This window comes from Haliotis asinina, chromosome 15, assembly GCF_037392515.1.
Source record: "Haliotis asinina isolate JCU_RB_2024 chromosome 15, JCU_Hal_asi_v2, whole genome shotgun sequence".
Taxonomy (NCBI): domain Eukaryota; kingdom Metazoa; phylum Mollusca; class Gastropoda; order Lepetellida; family Haliotidae; genus Haliotis; species Haliotis asinina.
Window position 1 is genome coordinate 20,445,035 of NC_090294.1, and position 23,695 is coordinate 20,468,729.

General features: G+C 37.8%; 1 protein-coding gene across 1 annotated transcript in view; it reads left to right on the plus strand.

Moving 5' to 3' along the window:
* LOC137265215 (cilia- and flagella-associated protein 46-like) overlaps positions 1–16,323 on the plus strand; it is a 76,698-nt gene extending 60,375 nt beyond the window's left edge. The window contains exons 65-69 of the mRNA XM_067800561.1: positions 3,661–3,763; positions 8,133–8,245; positions 8,635–8,716; positions 14,693–14,829; positions 15,227–16,323. Coding sequence (XP_067656662.1) covers positions 3,661–3,763; positions 8,133–8,245; positions 8,635–8,716; positions 14,693–14,829; positions 15,227–15,609 — 818 coding nt within the window. The 3' untranslated portion in view covers positions 15,610–16,323. The remainder of the gene's footprint in view (positions 1–3,660; positions 3,764–8,132; positions 8,246–8,634; positions 8,717–14,692; positions 14,830–15,226) is intronic.
* Positions 16,324–23,695: the final 7,372 nt, after the last annotated feature.

Sequence of the window (23,695 nt, forward strand, 5' to 3'; positions counted from 1 at the left end):
GATTTATCGGAGTCAATCAATGTTGATATGATATTATTGAATGTTTTGAGAGTTCATCACCATTTGCACTTCCTTACAACCATAGTTATTTGGAATGTAGTCGTTTTTGAAAGATGATTGATGTATGGTATGTAATTTGCATGTATACAATTTTCATTTTAAAACAAATGACTAGATACAAACACTAGTGATGCAAGATGATTGTCAAAATTAATGTTCTAAGTGATTTCTCGACCTTCTTAAAAAAAATGTCAAAATGAAGAATGGGACCCCATACATGTGTATCAGGCTACTGCGTTGTGCATGTGCATATCATGCATTGTGTTTAGGGATGGTAATAGAGGGAAATGGTGCTGCGTTCATAAGATGTCTGTCCTTGAAATGTTTGTTGACACTTCCTGTCCAAATTGAAAATTCAGGTTCCCCTACTTTTTTTGAAGAGTATAGTAATAAAATATATCCCAAGTTCAATGCCCAGTATCACATGAACATTGCTGATAGACATAGTGACTAGCTGTCGATTGATTTTTAATGTTGTTCCTTAGCACACTTATGAAAAAGGCATTAGGAAATTTATGATTTAGTTGATGGTGATGCAAGATAACAAGACAAAGATGGTCGCAGATCATCACAGCAACCAGCTGTCTTATAAAACAGAAGCATAAGCCAGAGATAGACATAGCTTTCTAAAAATCTTCCTGTAGTGTTTTATGTGAGAGGGTTTAACGATCACTGCTGATGTTCCTTTATGGTTCATTTTGTTTCTATGACATCATTGGCTTCTTTGTCATTATCTTAGGCTTCTGTAGTGAAAATCTGTAGTGCAGCCATTATAAAGCCAGTTAAGCCTTTTCATGTCATCATTAACATTTAGGAATTATTTTTATGTTTCCTGGTTATTACAGTAAGCGCATTCTTTAATAACGACTTTTATGAAGTTACTTGCTTTCATCATAAATTGTTTTAAGCGCCATGATATAATTATTGTTGTCCAAAGTTTCTAAGTGAATGCTTCATGGTCTTTAGTTATTGGAAATTTTTAGTTTGAAATATTTTCTGAGTCAATTTTCTCACTGTTGAAGGACCTGTGACATTTCTGTGTTAACATGTGTTTATGGGTTTGACCAAAGTGGTATATGTATGGGACATGATACAAGTCATGATACAACTAGAGTACTGTCTGACGCAGCATTATATCCAAATCACACTCACTCACTCACTCTTGTTAAATCTCATGGGAGTTGGGTGGTCCAGGTATCATCTCATCATGTCGACTACTGACTAATCACATTTCAGCTTACATATTCCCTGACAATTTACTGTTCTCATGTCAGCTTAAATGTTTCCTGACAATCAACTATTCACATTTCAGCTTACATGTTTCCTGACAATTTACTGTTCTCATGTCAACTTGCATGTTTCCTGACAATTTACTGTTCCCATGTCAACTTGCATGTTTCCCGACAATCAACTATTCACATTTCAACTTACATGTTTCCTGACAATTTACTGTTCTTGTGTCAACTTACTTGTCTCCTGAGAATCAACTATTCACATTTCATCTTACATGTTCCCTGACAATTTACTGTTCTCATGTCAACTTACATGTTTCCTGATAATTTACTGTTCTCATGTCAACTTACTTGTGTCATGACAATCAATTGTTCACATTTCAATGACATGTTTCCTGACAATCAACTATTCACATTTCAAATTATGTGTTTCCTGACATTTAACTATTCACATTTATATGTATAAGTTTCCTGACAACTGACTACAGGTAATCATTTTTCAAGTAACACAGTTCCTCACAATGAACTATTCACATTTCAAAATTACCTAACCAAGAATGAAGTTGCTGGCATGAGATAGATCACACAAAACTATTTCCATGTAAGGACATTTTTTTTTGTACCTTGTGAATTCATTAAGTCATAATGTCACACAATGAGTGAGAAGAACCAGGCTGATTAAAGCAAGGAACCAGTAATAAAAGAATATCTCAGGAAGTCATGGTTCTTTATAGCTGGAGTCTCAGACCATATTTCATTGTGGTATCAAAAGATACTCCAGCAATCATTTGCACATTGTCCCTGCTTTTAACAAGGTAGCCATTACACAGGGTAGCCATTATTTGTCACAGAATCATGTAGAGCAAGAGAGATTTGTCTTTTCTTTACATAACCTTGGCAAACTAAATCTGTAATCAAACATAATCTTCGTATGGCGAAGAATTTTGATCATGTTATTGCAGTTGACTTGGCTAACAATATAACAATATGACCGTCACGATGTAGAGTGGTGAGTAATGAGAAGATTAATGAAGACTAAACAATATGCTGGCTAGGCAGATGCTTGGCAACATTTGACATTAATTCACTCCAGGTCCTCAGTAACCTCCTTAATTATTGTACCGTTCTGAAGAAAGTGGGTGTTGGGGTAGACTAGTGGTTGAAGCATCCATACATTTCAGTCTACCCAGCTGCCAATGGCAACACATTTGGTACTTTCTTGTAATACTTCTTTATATGACACTGAATCATGCATGACATAACTCTAAAGCTGTTTTTCTTGTGTCTGTAAAATCTAGAGATGACTATGAAAGGTTCACCTTCTGGCTGAGGAAACATAAACAAACATCAAGGGTGCATCCACCTATGCCCCTGTCTTGACAAGTGAACAACTTACATTGTTTTAATTGTGATAATTATTAAATGTTTTGGTTTATGTTACAAAGTATTTGTGGTGTCATATTTGGATGAATTGGACCAATGATTTTTGTTATTAGTTTTTATATGAATGTTTTCTTAATGAATAAGTATCATTAAAGATTTTCTTTTGCTATTATTTTATGCCTCAGGCATTTTTACGCAAATGATGTTAATATATATGCATGGACAAAAGTTAAGCGCATCCACTATTTTTGTGATCTGCTATTTTGGATGCTCAATGGTAACTATCATAACGAGATCTATGCCTGTCATTGACATCATTGGTTTGATTATGTTTGGCAACTAAACGGGTGATGACGCTGTGATGACGACCCATTTGCCTTGCAATGGCCCTGCATGACATGTCAGCATTTTTCATGCCCATCACCTGCCATCTCTCAGCGGTAGTTAACTTTCTCCTCACCATGACTGACTTTCTAACTCTAACGTGAAACAGACCGGTGAAATCAAGTGTGTGAATCCTGATTTTCAAGATTCAGATCTAAGGGAAATGGAGTTGCACATGCAGAACGTTTTCCTTGTCATATCTTGACAATCTTAGGTTCAAGAATCTATGGAAGGCTAATTTAGTCAATACACATTTATAGTTTGTATTTCTGATCTTCAGGGGTGAAAAGACACTATGAAAATAGTTGTGCTTAACTTTTGTGCATGTGTATATAATGTCTACATCTGCCTTGACAATGCTGGAAAATGCCTGACAATACGATGAAACCTTGCAAAGAGTTTTTAAATCTTGAAACCTCCCTTTCACAATCTTGCTGGGGACAGTAATATATATATATGCACTGTAACATAAAGCAAAAACCTAGAAATTCGTGTAGCCATATGTCACTAGAAATTGTTTACAAACTAGGAATGTTTAAGTAAACGTTGACCACTGTGGGTTTTTCATTTTGGTATTTTTTTTCTGTATTTGATCTTACAGAGGAGCACAAGCCAGTGGAACAGTTCAACAAAGTACTGGAGGAGTACGAACAGCAGTTTACACCAAGATGGCTTGGACTGAATGGAGAGGATCACACTCCCAGGTATGTGTACACGCCAGGGGCTCCTTTCACAAAGTATTATGGTAATCTTGTGCAATGTTATAGAATATAAGTTAAAGTTAACCTTAGTAGATGTTGCATCATGTTAAGAGCTCCAGGAGCTGTGCAGTTTGACTGAAATCTGACTTTAGGTATAAATTTCTTTCTGTCCTGTTCACTCAGCTTGTAATAGAACGATTGCGGCGTAAAACTAAACTCACTCACTCACTGTAATAGAACGAAAATAAACTTCAGGAGAAATTGTGGTCAGATTTGAGTTACTTAGCTTGTACACTGAAATGCGAGGGTGTATATATGGGATGTAGATCACCATTCACACTTCAAGTGATTCAACAGTTCTTGTCCTACATATTGTTTTTAGTTTATAGTTATAGATTTCCTGGGTTTTAATACCACGTCCATTGTCATATTTCTTGATGGGTTCCACAATTATATTTAAATGAAAATATCTCATATCAAGATGTCTTTCTCTTCAGTAGCTATTGTTTGTTATTGTTTGATATTAAAATTAAGTCTACCTACGGATAAAGCAAAGTGTAACTAGCCAGAAATGCCTTGAAAAAACTCATGAAAATCAACTCTGCTTAGTATTCTTCAGTGAGTACAGTCTTCCAAATGTCATGTGTCATTGGATCTACTTCATAAGACACTCTCTGACAATGATTCAATATTTATCAAAATGTCAATAAAATATGCCCTTATCGGCATAAAAAGTATTCAGTGGGAGCTGTTGAGATAGACAAATATTCCTTTTCATTTCCACTTAATGATTGAGACTGACAAGCAAGAGAGTTGAGAATTTAAGATTTCTACCTAACTGACTCAACAGTGCCATAAATAGCTGCAAATAATGTGGCAGAATCTCCTGGCTATAGGTGTGCAGCGTCCCACAAAATACACGTACACATCTCACAACACTCAACCCAACTGGAATGAAGTTCCGATAACCAGCTTCACCAAGGGCTCAACATGGTGAAGTAAACTAATGATAAATTCATGAGTCTTAAGCTTGTTTTGTTCAAACTGAAACATCTAACAAATTATGCTTTTAGCATTTGTCAGGTATTTTCAGATGCAAATATGGCTGTAAATAACTTATAAACTTTCTTAGGATTTGTAGATATTGTTTTGTGTTTTTCGGTATTCAGATGAATGAATCCTCCTGTTGATAAGACTGTGCCTCTTGTCAGAATCAGTCAGAACCATTGTCATTGATCGTGTGCCTATCCACGTCCAAGGTTTATCTAACAGTTTGCAATTACCCTCTGATATAGGTATTGAATTATTCATATGCTGTGTGTTGAATGTACAAGCTGTGCTGATTCTGGAATGTTCTGAGAGATAGTTGATCTCTCTTGGTAGTTTGGGGTTTCATGGGAAACAGATTGATGATAGGAGTCAAAGACTTTGTTTGAAGGCAGGGATATATCTGGGATACCAAACTAATTACCATTGGAAGGCAAACTGAAAAATTATCTTGATATTGTTTTTCAAAAAATCAGTATTCGTATTTCTAGAAATTCTTGGGAACTTTTTAAATGAAACTGAGAATTTTTACTGTTATTTGCTTGCAGACATTGGGCTGAATTTTGGCCGTTGGGCAGGTCTCAATTACATCCCTGATAGGCCACATTTGCTGTAAAGAGTTGTCTTTCATAGTTGTCTCAGGATCCATTGATTGTAGATAGTTTAATTAAGAGATATATGTTGGTATATTTTCCTTTATGATATTATTTTTTTTATGATCAGACTTTTTTGTCTTCATGTTTATGGTTTATGGTCTAAAATAATACCTGACAAACTTCAGTACATGTATTTGGATCTAGAGAGGAGCAGGAACCCACTTATTTGCAAAGAACCAAACATGGCAGTGCTAAGAAAAGAGAAAGAATACTTTGTTAGATCAGTAAACATTACGCACTGGCCACACTCATTTGTAAATATCGCATACCCTATCCTCATTCCCCACTTGATGACTGTGAGAATCTACATGACATGTTACACTCCTTCCATTAAGATTGTGGAATCACCTCTACATGACGCCAGTATAAGTTCCAAGTTGAACTCTGGTTATTAAAGTGCCATTAGTTTTCTACCTGGCTGTAGTGTCTTGTGTCAGACCAGATTGGTGTCATCTGGTCAAATAACCATCAACACAGGAAACTCTGACTGACTCAAATTTCAAATTAGAGACATCTTCATCTTTAGTCTTCAGAAATCTCTTTAGGTTTGACACAGGTCTGGGTACAAACAAGTTGTAAAATATGTCAAGAGACTGGTATCTGTTGCTTTACATTATACAGGTTTGGAAATAACCCATTGCCCGATGCCCCAGTCAAGTGTTTTCTTCTGTTGGGCAAGCAAATTTGTACATCATGCTGTACAGGTGTCCTGTTGACTTTCCAATGTTAATTATGTTGTTATTTTAATTATCAGAGCAAGTGATTTTACATGTGCCACTGTACCCGGAGTACACTAGTAATCTTAAGCTTATTTCCACACCTGTGTGATATTCTCAATTGGACGTTTGAGCCCATAGTGATCATAGCGCTGCAGACGTCAAACTTGTATGTTAAATCCATAGTTCTTTTGTTACATAAGGAAGCATTATGAATGAGATATGTGTCAATGTCAACTTAACAAGAAAAACAACAAAGCCCTCAAAGAAAATTCAGAAGTGGGTTCGCCCCTTTAAGAAAAGAGACTGGGATATAAGTGTATCCCAGTAGAAAATCGGTTGTGTTTTAACTGCCCGGACTGTGTTGAAGATGAAACATATGTTTTACTTTCCTGCCTCAAATATTCTAATCTACATGAGGATCTTGTAGAACATTGTTTATTCAATATGACTTGACTTTGATTTTTTACCCATTTTACAACAATATCCTGTAGTTTTATATGTGATGATTTTACCTTTTGTTTAACGCAAACCTGTATTAACATTCTAGAACACTAGCCTTCTGTACAAATAACCTTTTGATATCATTTTACAACTTTTGTATGTATTTTTAACAGTTAAGTATCATTTTATGGATGTATTTGAATAATATTCCTTAAATTGCTTGGCAATTGGTCATTTGTATTAATTGTGTCATATTTTATGTACTATGTATATCATCTTTATATGATTGAGATGTAAATAAAATACTCTGTCTGTCTGTCTGTCTGTCTGTCTGTCTGTCTGTCTGTCTGTCTGTCTGTCTGATTAGCTGTCTAGCTGTCTAGCTGGCTGCCTGGCTGTGATCAGTTGCTCCTAGTGATTTGTGTAACTGGGGACAGATACAGATAATCATTTCACTGGATCTACCTGGCTTGCTTAGATACTTCAGATTAATCAATACTAGTATCTGTCTACAGCTCAGTCAGTTGTGCATCACTGTGGATCTATCTGGAGAAAATAGATGGGAAATTACAGCAGTTTTTATTGCCTGGAGCAGTGAAGTGGCATAAAAGTTCTTTCTTCTCACTTAATCTCTGATTCTTTATTAAGCATACGATCTGTCAAGTTGATAGCCGAACCTTGGAAAAAACTTCCAAAGGGGTAGCATGATCACTTTGCATTCTGATATGAATCAGTATATATCTTACAAGCTTTGTGCATGCTGTGGTAATGATGGTGATAGCACAGCCATTCATAGAGGTGCCCGTTTCTTCATTTTTTCTTTTGATAATCACATTTGAAGGATATTTCGCTCAGTTTATTCTGAACAAAATGGTTTTGGCACAACAGTTAGCATGGTAGTCCTGCATACAGGTAATATTAATATCTCATAATAATCTGGTATAACAGGTAAACAAAGGATCTGACATTTTAGCACAGAATATCAGTAAAACAAGAATATAATGCTGTTTAGGTATACCAGAAGAGGAAGTGTATGATAGTTTAACATTATTCTGATATAATCAAAACAGGTAAAACAAGATAATTCAGCATGTCAGTAAGGCACAATCTATAAAACAAGATAATCCAGCATGTCAGTAAGGCCCAACAGATAAGACAAGATAATCCTTCCTATCAGTAAGGCACAATCTATAAAACAAGATAATCCAACATGTCAGTAAATCACAATGGATAAAACAAAATAATCTGGCATGTCAGTAATGCACAATGGATAAGATACGATAATCCTAAATGTTAGTAAGACACAATAGATGAGACAAGATAATCTAGCATGTCATCAAGGCACAATGGATAAGAAGATAATCTAGCATATCAGTAAGGCACATTGGATAATACTAGATGATTGAAGATTTCAGTGAGGGGCAATGGTTAAAAGAGGATAATCCACTATGTGTATGAAGTCACAGTCTAAATATATACCTTCCTATTACTGGACATTGGTGATTTCAGTGTTGGAGAATGGGAGATCTACATGACCGAGAGCAGTGCCTTTGTGTTCTATGGCATGGAGAGACTGATGTCGTACCTGCCTCCAGCCAAACTGTCCGCCCTCAACATACCAGGTGAGACAGAGAGCACAGATTTATATAGAAGACACTTGATCTGTAAGGAAACTATCACTCACTGTGTCTCATCTTCAGGCAATATGTTGTTTAACGCCACACACAGCAATATGACAGCTATATGGCAGTGGTCAGAAAATAATCAAGTCCGGACCAGACAATCCAGTGATCAGCAGCATGAGCATCAATCAGCAAATTTTATAATGAAATGTGTCAACCAAGTCAGTCAGCCTGACTACCTGGTCTTGTTAGTTGTCTTTTAAGACAAACATGGTTTACTGAAGACCAATTCTAGCCCAGATCTTCACAGGTCCCTTCTATAGTACTAAAGATAATGGACATCTGCTGTTTAGCCAGAGTGTTCAGATCTTTTCTGTTGTTATTTCCAGACTGTCAGCTGGTGTATCTCCTGGACATGGCCCAGACCAGCAAGAGCTTCCTCCGCCAGTCCAAAATTGATGTGCTTAAGAGGTAATACAATTTTCTCTTGAATTGTGACAGCTATGGTTATAATGTGATTGGCATCCACTTGCTTTCTTTGGACATCTGGAACAAGTTATGTGAATGTTCTTTTACAGTTTGTATTTGGAGAGTATGTATACTAGTGTATACTGTATGTCAGTAAATACTGTTGTCAGGTATTTAAGGGTGAAACATCTACAGTTCCAGCAATTGTGGGTGATTTTCAGGCTTTTCATTTTAATACTAATATCAAACATTAATAACTAATATCAAAACAAACAAGTTTCAAAGATTCATCCTGGAGATGCTGTATGTTGTTTTCCTGTTTTCAATTCAAAGTTTCATGTTTTGCTAGAATGAAAATTCTCAGATATATTTACTGGTTAGATCATATCAACCAACTGTGAATGTAAGTTTCTGTGCAGAAAATAAAATAACTCCTTTTCTTAACTCCTTTTTCTTCCGCTACTGTTTTTCTTTTAATATGTTGTAATGAGTGATGTAATTAGAGACCGTTTTGGGACAGTGACATTGATAGTTTGATGGTTTTGAAGATGAGCTATATTATATTGTTTACTAACAGAAATATTGTCTCTTTAGAATTAGTGAGTGAGTTGGGTTTTAAGCCACTTTTAGCAATATTCAAGCAATATAATGGTAGGGACACCAAAAAATAGCTTTGCACAATGTACCCATAAGGGCCTTTGCCATGACAAGCGAATGCTTTAAACACTTGGCTACCCGACTACACTTTGTCACTTCAATATAAGTATATCATTTAATATGATCAAACGTGAAGTTTGAGCATCCTAAGATAACTGCTAAAATCAGCCTCGACAAACATGTATCTAAACCTAGCTTTTCTTTTTGGATCTCTTCTGACAAGTATATCATCATTTTTCGCAGGAGATTTGACTTGAACATGCCAATCTAACATAAAACATATACCTATATATGTCCCATGTATTGTGATACATATTGAATTTTGACCTTGCTGTGTTGTTATGTAATATCATCAGTGGTTTCCTTGCAGTTATGATGTAATTGGCTCAGAAGGATGCCAATCTTGTGTTCTAATTAGATATTATGCAATGGCTCTGATCCAGTGGATGTTCATCATTCGGTTCATTTGTAGAATAAACGTGTCTGTAATGAACCTAAGCCTTGTACTCAGCTCGAGCTGCACTAGGGAGAATTACTCATGAGATGACCGCTGTCAGGACTCTGTTTTGATTTACCACAGATCAATTGTAAATGTTTCCAAATTGAAGACTTCACTTTTAAGTTTGGAAAAGTATCTACTGCGGTGTCTGCCATTTCATTCCTACAAAGAGTGCTGGTACCAATCTATTTACTCTATTTACGTGGTTTAAAAATCATGCAAATGCAATGATATGTACCCATAAATATTCTAAAACTATAAACTATAAACTATAAACTATAAACATTCTAAACATCAAAACTATTAATGTATAATAATATAAAGGAAAATACAAATGTTATTAGTATTTTGATGACATCACAAAAATTACTGATCATAGTCACAAAAATTGCTGACTGTATCAAGTGAACCGGTTCGCGAAATTGTGTATCAGTGTATCATATTGTGAAGTTTTAATTGCAATGTATTGGCTAACATACCAGTATTATTGCCCACACCTACTGCTGAGTGGCTGCAGGTCAAAACACTTACCTCTTATGTAAAATGTGTGATTAGCAGGTGCTAACAGAAGGGCAGGCATGACTACCCTCTTCATGAACACCTGGTGTCATTGATTTCCAGTGATCCATACATCATTCACTGTTGTGTTTGTTTTGTGCCCAGTAGAATCAGGACAGAATATTCCCTGGTGTCAACATCTTCTATTGATCACTTGGCTGAATAATGTGCTGACAAATAATTTACAACTCAATGAAATAGTCATATTCTTTCTTCTGTCAGTAGAAATTTGTCAAAATGTACCAGGGATGGATGTGCTGGCATGTCTCTACAAAACTCTAGCTTGATTTCTTACAATCACTGGCGATGGGGTAGCCTAGTGGTAAAAGTGTTCACTCACCATGCTGAAGACTCAGGTTCGATTCCCTACATGAGTACAATGCGTGAAGTCCATGTGTGGTGTCCCCAACCATGATATTGCAGGAATATACTGCTAAAAGCAGTGTAAATCATACTCACTCTTCCAATCACTAGACTGATAATGGTTAAAACAAATCAGTGAATGCCCACGTTAAGAAATCTTTGCATCCATATTTTGACCCCTCTTTATAAAAGCAAAAACAAAAATAAATTATAAAAGTAATATATGCATATTTAATATATATCCATGTATTTGGTTTGAAATATTCCTCAGAAAATCCTTCCTGCAGTATTATTGATTTCAAGCAGTAAACTGTGTAATCATTTCCAAGACTAGAGCATTGACTTTCATTATTCTTGATTTCTTGCCAATGCCTTGTCAGTATAGATTTAATCATCTTCCTAAAAATGTTCATAGATCTCAAACTTAAACGTCACATTCAATAATGTTTACAGTCAAGAAAATGTTTCATTCTAGTTTCTTGGATGATAAAGACGGATGACATGGTAATTGAATTAATAAATTTTTGAATGAGCCATGAATTATGTTTAATGACAGAGTACAACAAAGTTGATGTCCAGGGATTTCAATAGTTGTTATTTCATGCAGTCGACAGAAATAACACGTACAAGTTTGGATTGAACAAGACTAGGTCAGTAAGGAGACAATAAAATGTCCCCAGCTTTCCTTAATTACAAACACTGGTCAAAGCTTGGTATGTGTGACCAGTACCTAGAATACATAGAACAGCTCTGACCTCCTTGACACTTACATACCTCAGGGCAGAGGTTGTAGTGGAAGTTTTGGAGGGAGGGGTATAAGATGTGCCAGGCCTCCGTTAGTTACCAACACAGGGCAAAGCTTCGTGTGTTTGGCCAGAAGGGAGTGCATTGAACAGCTCTGACCTCCTTGACACATTCATACCTCAGGGCAGACTTTGTAGCAGATTTTTTTAGGGAGGGGTATAAGATGTGCCAGACCTCCTTTAGTTACAAACACAGGGCAAAGCTTCATGTGTTTGACGAGAAGGTAGAGTGCATTGAACAGCTCTGACCTCCTTTATACTTGCATAACTTGATCAGGGCAGAGTTTTTAGTGATTGTTCTGGAAGGAGGGGTATTGAATGTCCCACAGATCCTTGTAATTACACACACATGTCAAACATGTTTGATCCGTATCGAGAGTGCATAGAATATCTCTGACCTCCTTGACACTAACATTTACGACTCAAAGCAGAGTTTGTAGTGATTGTCCTTGAAGAATAGAGTAGAAATGTCCTTGATCTCAATGATATCTTGCGACACAGGGCAGGGTTTGCAGTGATTGTATAATACAGAGGATGCAAAAATTACTCAGAGCTCCTTCAAACCTGTGATGTATAACTTTGGGCAGTTTTTGAAGTGTTTGTTAAATATGGAGCCTGTAAAATGCCAAGCCTGCATGAGACTACCAACTCAAGGCAATTCTTGGTGTGCTTGTTAAGCAGGAATAGTTCATAAAAAGGATCCAAATAACTGAAAATTGAATATATAATATTTTGCAAATGATTAGATCTGTTTATATGAAATCTGTGTCTACTGGAAGAATGAATGTGCATAATCATCTATAAGGAAGAAGTGAGCTCAGCTATTATCAAACTTTTTATAATATCACACTTTTAAAGGCATCAAATCACCAGGTTAAAGGAAAAAACAATTTGGTCATCACATGTTGGAGATAGATTGCATCTAAGATTTACATTATGGCCACAGATGTGGACACACACAGTTTGAGTGTGAAATCGATGGAAGTGCATCACTTCTTCATCCTTGACCATTCCATTGGCAGCATCTCCATCAATGACTTCCATCGCTAGTCCAAGAACCACGCTGCGATTACAGGGATATCTCCAATTGAGCTAATTATTGACCCAAACTTCCTACAAGCTTTTACAGTCCCAAACTACAGTAATTATTTCAAATGGACGTGGCAGCAGTACTGATTGGTTTCAGAACTGGCCTGTACTTAGGTAGCCTGCAAGTACGTCCATCATCAGCTGCTGCGGGATAGGGCTTTTATCTCTTGGTAACACCACGGTTTCCTAATGTTTTTAAAGCAAAATAGGTGTGATTTATGGCATTTTACTTCAGGGTTTCATCTTGAAAAAATGATGATTATGTTGTGGTGAGAGTATGGTGGTTGTTTTTGAGGAAGAAAATTGTGTCAATCAAACATGGAAGTGACACTTTCATTTGAGTAAATTTGGGCCTGAATTTAAAGTTTTGGTTTTTCTTCCCTTAAGCATATATCAGGTTTTTAAGAATGGTCTGTTTTAATGAAACTGAATTGAAACATTTTGATTGATGTGAACTTAATCTTTGGTGGCTTGGATGCATGAAGGAGCCATGAAGTTTATTCTACCTCATGTTATAATGCACAAAGTAAACCAAGGAAGAGAGTTTTTCTAGCAAAAAGTAAAACCTATCCCTGCTAAACAAAAACCTCAAATGCAGTTATTCTGGGAAAACAAGAGATGACCTAATGTACAGTTTATATTTGGTTCTGTTAAATCAACCTGGTCAGTGGTTTAGAGGTTTCTGCATCATCCGTGTCAAGTGATGATTTGTCCAGACTGGACACACCATTTCTACATATTGAGTCATCGTTGCTTTCATTTAAAGAATAATTAAGTTTTTATTGTGTTCATTAAAATTCTGGCAATCTGATTGGTTAACTGGAACATTTCTTTTGATTTCATTTCCCAATGAATCTGAAAAAAATAAGCCACGCCCACCGAACTGGACTACTTTCGGACCTGAGGAATGTCAGGGAATACCTTTACACAGGGAGGGAAATTCCCTTGCACTCGGGTACCTTAATGAACTTTGGAGAAACATTGAAGTGATACATTGTGGTTAACATAAACAACTCGAAATTATCTGTGAACGTTAATAGTGTTGTAATGCCTCAACAAGAGCATGCACACGTTGGAACATCAGTTCATGGCATCGCAATCCCAGTCACATCACAGCCTCTTTCCACTTGAGCAAATACTACTGCCACTAATAATCTCAGTTCCACTAACTTCATGTCATCGGGCTTCATTTCCAATTCTCACTTTTCAAACTGTGTCTTTCAGTTCGCTGGTAGTAATTCAAATGTTTGAACTTGAAACTTTGCCGTTACCCGATGTTAGCTTGGTTGATTGACAGCTGTTTGGGGGTGCTCTATGCTGATTGGCTAATGGTTTGGTAGGCGTGTCATTTTATGTAAATGAGTCACATGAGTCTTGTTACGCCGTTACCGAATTCATACACTGAAAATGTTAATTGGTGGTAACAAAGATATCTGTTTCAATGAATTTGATTGTATTTAAATAAAATATTGTTGAAAGCCTATGGTATTTGCTGTTGAATTTTATTATAAGAATTGACTGTGTATTTCTTTCATTTCATTTAGGTATGAAACTAAAAACCAAAGTGCAAACTTTTGTAAGAATCCACTAATGCGGACTCATACAGTTTGCACATTGGTTTGTTAGTTTCATACCTCAATGCAATGAAAGAAATACACAGTCAATCCTTAAATATTTAAACAAATCTATATATGTAATGACTCTGTCTCCTCTTTAGCTATCAAATGTGTAAGTCAATCACTGGGTTGTCTGGTCTACCCTTGAAATATTTATATGCAGCTTTCATTTATCTGAGTATTGCTGAGTGTAATACACATATGACCAATAAATATTACCTGCTAGACATATCGCTAAATCATCTCTGTGGGAGGATTTAAGCAAGTGTAATATAAACAATAAATATTAATTGCTAGGCAAATCTCTGAACCATCAATGTAGCAGGATTGTATTAAGCAATGCAGGTATTTGAATAAAACATGAACCTAAACATGCACCTGTGCTGTGTTTCAGTCACAACAATCTGGCCCTGGAGAAGCCGGTGGAGACTGCCATGTTGGTGACTATGTCTGGCGTCAAGTGTCTCATGGCCAATCAGTGGCATTGCACACTGGCTGAAAACTCCAACAAACTTCATGTGTCTATGAAAGGTAAGAACATGACAATGAACATTTGACCTTTCGAAATTCTCCTTATCTTCATGGATGTCAAATATTTGGTTTGAAGAATTTGGTTCATAAACAATTATCACTTTGTATTTCAAAATCTCTGCATTAATAGCAGATAAATAAGGGAATAATTTTGGGAACATGGATGGTTTAGTTATCAAAAATCCTCTATTTTACCAAGCAAGTGTTCTTTGGGCAAGCGTTGCAAACAAAAGTTGCAGGTTCAAATCCCAGTTGTCTGGAAACATGTCTCTATGTTTGTCAGAAGCATACTCATGCTTATGAGTTTCACGAGAGTGGTAAACATCAGAGACCTACCAGAGACCAAACAACACCCATGGTTTTGTTGGTAATATGCACATGTAAAACCATGTTTCAGATCTCCTGGAGAAGGGCAGGAGCACTGGGGAGACTGTGCGGCTGTTGTTCTCCCCACAGAAGAGACAGCAGTTGGAGGAGGCTGCAGAAGCCGAGCTGGAAGCAGAGAGTGTTGCAGCAGAGAGTCAGAAGGTGGAGGGTGGAGGCCGGAGAGAATCAGTTGCTCCTAAGTCTGGAAAGGACACTGACAGCATCAAGGGAGGCAAGAAAGCTTCTCCTCGAACAGAGAGTCGCCCCGAGTCAAAAGAAGAAACTGCTGAAGGAGACGAAGATCCAGACAAGGACAAAGAGGAACCAAAAGTGGAGGAAGAACTTGTCATACAGAGGGACTGGTTCAATATGGTCTGTTATGGTCTTCCTAACATTGTTGTATCTCAGGTGTAAGCCATAAAGTGGATGAACCAGTAATTGTTTGTAATTCTATTACACCTGTTATGAAGAGCCACCGAAGTTAGTAAAGGAATAAGACTTGAGAACTGACATTTATATAGTGTATTGGATATTGCAATTCAAAAGCACTGTGTTGCTGTATCTGTGTTAGGATTTTGATTTCTTTCAATATGACCAGTCTGCAACATAGCCATAAGTTCAAAGCTTGAGTCTAATAGAAAAGCTTTCCAGTTTAATAACCTCATGTAATGACAGACTCTAATTTGTTGTAAATGATGCTAAGATCTATGTTTGGGATAGCTGCCTTTAAAAGCTTTTTGTACAGATGGAAGAGCCTCTTGCATTTCTACAAACTGGAAATGAAAATAATGCTGTTTGGATTTCACTGGCATGATGTACTCATAGTTCAATTTGATCATTTTGTCAAAACACTTTATTGATGTTTGAGCTGACATGATTATATGTTCTAAGGGTGGAACCCATTATTTTCAGGATAGGAACATGTCACATATTTATTGATTATCTTTTCTTTACATTCATGTTGCTTTTGTGTTACATATTTGCAAGTTCTCATGAAATTATACATTCCGTCCCTGTATCCAAGACTTGTTTTGAGTTTCAAGTTTCATGTTATTGTTACATGCTTGTGATCAAGTGACTGTGATAACAATTTATATCATATAATAAACTTATTTTGATAAATAGAAATGCTTTAGTAATGTGTCTTGACTCATCTCACGGAAAGTCAGTGTGAATATCTCTGCAGATTCTGGAACAGTAAAACATTTTCTTCTTATTCAGATAGCCTCCTATCTAGATGTTTATGTGGTTCATTATATGGTTGGTACACTTCATAAGGGGTCAAAGTCAAGGATATGCTGTAAAATATGTCACACTGTGTTTCATTGCACTTTCTTATTGAGGGTACCTGGATACTGTTGTGTGTTATTTCACACGTAATACACTTGAGTCAGTCAAAAGACAGAATCCTTTCATTGAATCTTTGAAGATCGGGGTTAGAATTGATCTTCAGCAACCCATACTTGTCTGAAGAGACAATTTACAAAATTGGATGGTGAGGTTCGCTGACTTGATTAACACATGCTATCATATCCCAGTTGCATAGATCAATGCTCATGTTGTTGATCACTGGATTGTATGGTCCAGGCTTGATAATTTACATACCTCCCCCATATAGCTGGAATATTGCTGATTGCAGCAAAAAACTGAAGTCACTCACTCACCTGACATTGAATATTCTTGATGGTATCAAACATCCTTGCTTGAAGTTCCTCAGCTCTTACATCATTGTGAGATATTGCAACAGGATTTTCAACACATGGTAATTACTGCTCATCAGATGTTTGGGGTACCTACTTGACATTTGTAATAATGGACTGTATGATATCCTGAAGCTGAAAGCTACTTTCCTTTCCAAGTGCACAGGATTCCAGCATCTTACATGGTAATTAATGGAACTGCAAATGGCACTTCAAGATTTGATGGTGATGGATGTGACGAACTCAAAGAAGGATCGCTAAGAAAAATAAAATCTGTTTTTTATTTTCATCATTATAGAGAAATAGGTTGATACATATTTATGCATCTTAAATTTCATACATCAGTTCCAGTGTAACTTAGGTTTACTTACATATAACCTATAAAATCTATTTGTCACACAAAAGTATTTGGCTGCTGATTTTACATATTCTTTACTGATGCCCATTCAGCTAATAGGGAATTGTATGTGATATGTGTAGTTGATGAGCAAACAAGCTTGGCAGTATGCTTTGTATACTCTCCAGTGGGATGATGATGATGATGATGATGATGATGATGATGATGATGATGCCAAGATCAGAATATTCAATATATTACTTTAACAGAACCTTAAGGAGTTGTAAGAATAGAATACTGATACAATCTACAAACTTCCCTACTTTGGGAAAATGAGGAATCATTTCTGATCATGAGTTTAGAGATGTGCCAAGCATAGACTCCAGGCCACCTCCAGTACTGATTCCCCCACTAGTGTAAATGACCAATCAACAAGCCTTCCCTGGTTTCATCTAAAGTTTCATATTAATCAACTAGTTGTTGAAGCCTTTGAATGAGATGAGACTCGGTGATGAAGTCAAGACGTACAGAAGGATCGATAATGAAGTTTCCTCTCTCAATGGGAATGTTAACATGGGGAATAATTTCTGAAGGTACTGGTGTCTCGGGACTACGCAGGGCCAGAGAGCAAACAGAAACAGATTACTGACAATGTGCTTCCCATTTGTGGAAATATCTGTTTATACCTCTTTGATATATGATTGTACTCATACTATGTTAATATTTTCATTTTAATCGTTGTTGTTATATGTAAGATCAACAGCTGGATTTCACTAAAGTGAGTAGGATTTTACTTTGCTTGTAGTGGAACTTCAGCACTATCTCCCTGCAACACCGGAAATTGGCTTCTACCCATTTGGGGAACCGAACTTCGAGCTCCCACCAATACTAAGCTTGCACACAACAATACACCTGGAGTACTGATTAAAGCAGGTTCACCCAAACTCACTCACCAGCAGTTCCATGTATGTCTGGACTGCTCACAAACTCTATGTGAACACTGCTGGTTGTTGGCCAGAGTGAGAGCTTAGTCATTAAAGTATCCCATATGCATGATTTCGTAAACTGATATCCAATATGGTACATTTATTAATTAATCCTGAGTTGAGTATATTGATGATATTTGTCTTTTCAGCGCCTCATTTTTCAACAGTAGCAGCTTCTTGGGCATGCAGCAATTTATCGTTTTTTTCTCCCCAATTTAATCTGACTGTGATATAACGATTATGCTGGTCGAAGTAATGTAAAACCACACGAGCAAGACTGGTGCTATTTAGCTTCAATATTTTATCAGTTGAAATCACTGCATTTAGGGGAGAGAAATATAACAGTTATGGTATGATAAACCAGTATTATAAAGTGTTGTCAGTGTTGACAGGAAACATTTGCGGTTTGCAAATAATCAATAAGTCATTTCATTTGACTGATAGTTACAATTATGTGACTTGGTTTAATCAAACGTTTCGTCTGATTTACAACATGTTTACAGCCTAATCTGCCGCTAAAGCCGCATAAAAAGTAGTACATTGCATGATTTAGCGGTGATGAAATGACATAACAAGGAGATACAATTTCTAAGCACAAAATCGCCGTGACAGATTTCTGGCATGAAAAATACAAGCTTAAAATATTAATAGGACATAAAAGATATTGGGATAAAGGGATAAAAATAACTCTCTGAAGTGAATGTAAATATTACACCCCATCTGACCTAAATGTTGGGTCATCTGCCCGGAAAGGAGGATGTTTCGATTCTAGTCATGTCACGGGCGGATCCAGGAACCCCCTGAAAACAAACACACGCATGAACGAACGCACGCACGCACGCACGCACGCACACTCACACACACACACACACACACACACACACTGGATCCACCAATACATGCCTTACCCCAGGCGTTCATGGATGACATTTGTCTGCCGCCCCACATTAAGGGAATAAAGCAAGAATTGGTTGCTTCAACATCAGACACCAACATTACTTCATACTTCAACAGTCAACGTTAAAGATCGCACGATGCCTCACTCAGCTTGACTCAACCTCAACATGAAACTGTGTTGTATCGTAATATCAAGGACATTTGTCATGACACTTCTAAGAAGGATCTCCTGGAAAGTGAGCTGCTGACATACCCTGTCGCAGATCTTCAGACGTTAACTGACCTCTACAACTCTGCACTGTCTGATCTCCTAGAGCAACATGCACCTGCTGTTGCCAAGACAGTGAACGTTTTTGGCCAAGCATTCCTTGGTATTGTGAAGAAATTCGAAATGCTAAACAAACTCATGCCGCACTGGACGAAGCAGTTTTTTCATGGACAATGTAGCATCTATCATGAGAAGCTTTACACCGACTACTGACACTCAGTCAACCAATGAACAAGCCCCTGCATGTGGTTCTTTAGAGGCATTTAGAAGTCGGTATTCTAATACAGGGACGTATATACGCCAAAATGTTATGGATGTCAGCTTTTTCTTTATTGTTTTCACAACGTTGTGAAATAATATAATCATATAAACAAATAGTCAATATTCGTCATTTTCAAACACGATTGATGAAACTGATATTGGCACGTCTCTGTACTGCGCCAGCGACATTGTACATTGCGACACTGTAATGTCATTCGGCATATTGGGGTAGATTCAACCTAACGAGATCAGGCTCGCTGACGTAGTTGACACATGTTATCGTATCCCATTTGCGTAGATCGATGCTCATGTTGTTGATCACTGGATTGCACTGCAGTAATTAGTAAAGATGTCATGTATCCAGCCTTCGGTACGTTAGACACACACACTTGCGATGTGTTCCCAAACGCATGAACACATACAAAACACATGAAACGTTGCTGGCTACAGGGAATACATCTTTCACTTGCTTATTCAGCCCATCTATTTGATCAACACCTCTTTAAGTAAACGATCAGGCAGTGGAATAACACTCTGGTACACTGTGCCTCAAGTATAATTGGATTAAGGAGACACCAGGAGAATTTCACCTATTTCAAGTGGCGACCTTTATGGGTGTCTGTCCATGATAAATCAGATTTAGGCTCACATTCCATTGGAATTGGACTACAATAACCTGCCATTCTGACCAACCTTGTCACATAAAAATCCAATCGTAAACTAGTTTGACTAGTGGACTGGGGATTGGCCATGCCAATGGACAACCGGTCCATGCATAATCCCTCGTCACGATTCCTATAGCATTGGCCCACTTGATGTGCTTGATAGCTGACCATGGGCCACTCCAGGACCCATATGTCCACTCAGACAAGATATTTACGTACTTCATCATGTCCACAATACAATGCATCGATTTCTGGAAGAGATGGGATTAGATCCAATCGACCCCAAGTGTGGAAACTTGCTTCCTTTGTGAATCATCACAATCTGAGTTTTAATGTCTGGTCCATCTACTTGCAAATACGATTTCTTCATCAAGGCTGAGGCTTTGGAGGGGAAAAAGGGCACGAACAGATTCAGATCGAGAGAAAGCTGTGAAGGCACTCTTGGTTAGATTTGGTCTCATTTCTGAGTTCTTTCAGTCCTGTTCATTACTGACAGTTCATTCGTTATGATTTACCGTACAATACGATCTCTACTCTAAAAAATATCGTCAGGCAGATCTGGATGTTCTTAAACAGATTCTGCTCTGTGGTTCTTTAAACTGAAAACTTGAAACTTCAGAGACAAAACGTTTACACGTATGTTTGACAGATTCCCCACCATCGGGAGGAAACTGAAGCGGTGGAGACTCTGTCTCAGTGTTGTTTAAGTTCAGCCCATTAAGGACATTCGATTTTCTATGATTTAAGAAACTATATAATGTCATCTCTACACTCGAAAAATTCGTCACACAGATCTGTTCTATATGGTTCTCAACATTGAAAACTTCTCATTTCAGACAGAAACACTAAGTCAGTGTCACAAGAGTGAGTGGATTTTATTTTACGCCGCACTCACCAGTATTCCAGCTATATGGCTGCGGTCTGTAAATAATTCAGTCTGGACCAGAGAATCCAGTGATCAACCTCATGAGCATCAATCTGCGCCTTTTATGGCAAGCATGGGTTGCTGAAGGCCTATTCTACCCCGACTCTTCACGGGTCAGTGTCCCAAGAAAATACTCCGTTACAGATATACCAGGCCAGTGTCTCAAAAGGGACTGGCCTTTCATCCATGTTTGTTCACGCTGATCAGATGTTTGGACTTGCTGTTTTGTATGATAGCAAAGTTGGTAATACAATTCATTGCTGCCAATGGGAAATCCGGGTCAGAGACGTTACCAGTAACATTGTAGTTACTAGAGGGGTGTGAATGGATCTGGTAGTGAAGTTTAGATACACCTCTATTGAAGGTGCCTATGACATCAATCATCTGATCATGACTACGTCAAGGTTTCAGTATGGGTGATGTACTTGAAGCAACAAGATTGTAAAACGTCATATAAACGTAGTGTACAGTTTGGTTGGTTGTTTGTCTTTAACGCCACTTTCAGCAATTGTTTCAGTTGTAAGGCGGTGATCTCTAGATAGTCGAGTCTGGATTAGATAATGCCGTCATTGACATCTACATATGCAAATGGGAAACAATGACAGGCATGAACCAGGTCAGCAATGTTAAGACCGCATGGGTCGTTGAAGACTAGGATCTTCATGGGATTAGCATGTTCAGCATTATTGTTCCTGGAACAAATGCCAGTCCTAGATCAGACTGAAGGAAGCAACTTTTATGGGGGCAGTCCCAATCATTTTGCGATTAATACCCAGGATAAACAGTTTCACTACGGGGCGTTTAATAGAGGAAATACAGTAGTTCATTATTTCACAGAGATAATCGGGCTTCTTCACTTCTTTACACCAGTCCGTGATAGTATAGCTGTTATCTTGAAGTAAAGTAAATCACAGTCATATCCAAAACTTTGTTGACTATGCCATATGACAGCGCATACGGTTGTGAGTTCCAGCATGGACCAAGGTTAAATACATAACCATCACTGAATATTAGGGTTGGAAGGTCGGGGGTCGGGTTATGTTGTTGACTTGTTGACCTCGCCTCCCTGCAGCGAGTGAAGCGATATTAATATATGCCATAAGTGGTCCAGGCCGCTGACGGTATGGGCATATAGAATATCACTGATGCTGACAAGTCATCAAGCGAGGCGACTGACTGATTAATCATTAAAAGTTGAATAGCACAGTTACACCGAACCCATCATGGAGGTTTTCTAAGTTTAAATTTTTCATAAAGCAGCCAAGCTGCCACACGCTTTAATACTTGCAAGAATTACACTCTGAAATTCATGTTGAACGATAATCCTGAACATAACAGTCCAGCCAATAAGAGGTCAATATTGAGAGTTGTAAGAGTTCCAAACATCGCCTTACGGTGATTTACATATATTTGATAATGTAGTATACAACGAGCCACTTTATCAAGCTGATTTACGAACTGTTCAATTCGCAGAAATGTTATGAGGCATGACCCAACCCTGGCGGGGCTTAATGTACTTCTTCGGGTTGTTTCACGGATGAATAATTGCCTGGGGTGCTATTCAACACTTCAGATCATTGCGGAATGGAGCCAGAGGAGTACAGAATTTTCATAAATGTCACCCACACTCCGAACGTCACAACCCCCTCCCAGGTTCTATTAATCAGGCCCTCCTCCTTTGCGTTGTGGGCAGGCAATATTCGTAACAACCCCCGTTGCCAAGGAGAGGGAACGACTTCATCGACCCAGCTGGAGTTGTTGCTGTTGTGGACTGGTTCTAGTTCGTTTTAATGACTTTTCTGTCTATTATACTGGCAGTCAGTTTTATGGAAGGGCAAGGCTGGAATGAGTTCACGTCATGTATCCCTCACTTTCCCGAGCGGAAGAAATGATGTCATTAGGGGGCAAAAGGTTATGGTTAGTTTCTCGCTTTGGAGTACGGCCTCTGCAGAGACGAATTAGATTTTCGGAGGTTAGATAATGAATCTCACAAACTATTGACTACTTTCTCGTACTATATTATGAAGTTCCAACCGATGGTGGTCCATGGTGGTCCTGCCAACGAATCCTATTACAGCAACCAGAGACCATAATATATTATATGGTCTCTGCAGCAACAACTTCAGCCGGACCCCTTTGCCCATATTACGGCACTGCAAGGTAGTTATAACGAGGTAATATGTGAAGCACTTGCGTCAAGTCGCTTCTGGGTGTGATGCTTTGAACAGGGGAACTATATGTCGGGATTTCCCGGACAGCATATCAGTATCAGTATGTTGACCTTGTGTGACCCATTAAGACTCGGGTTAGAATTGGTCTTCAGTAACCCATGCATGTCGTAAGAGGCGACTATCGGGATCCCTGTGGTCAGGCTCGCTAACATGGTTGACACATGTCATCGGTTCCCAATTGCGTAGATCGATGTTCATGATGTTGATCCCTGGATTGTCTGGTCCAGACT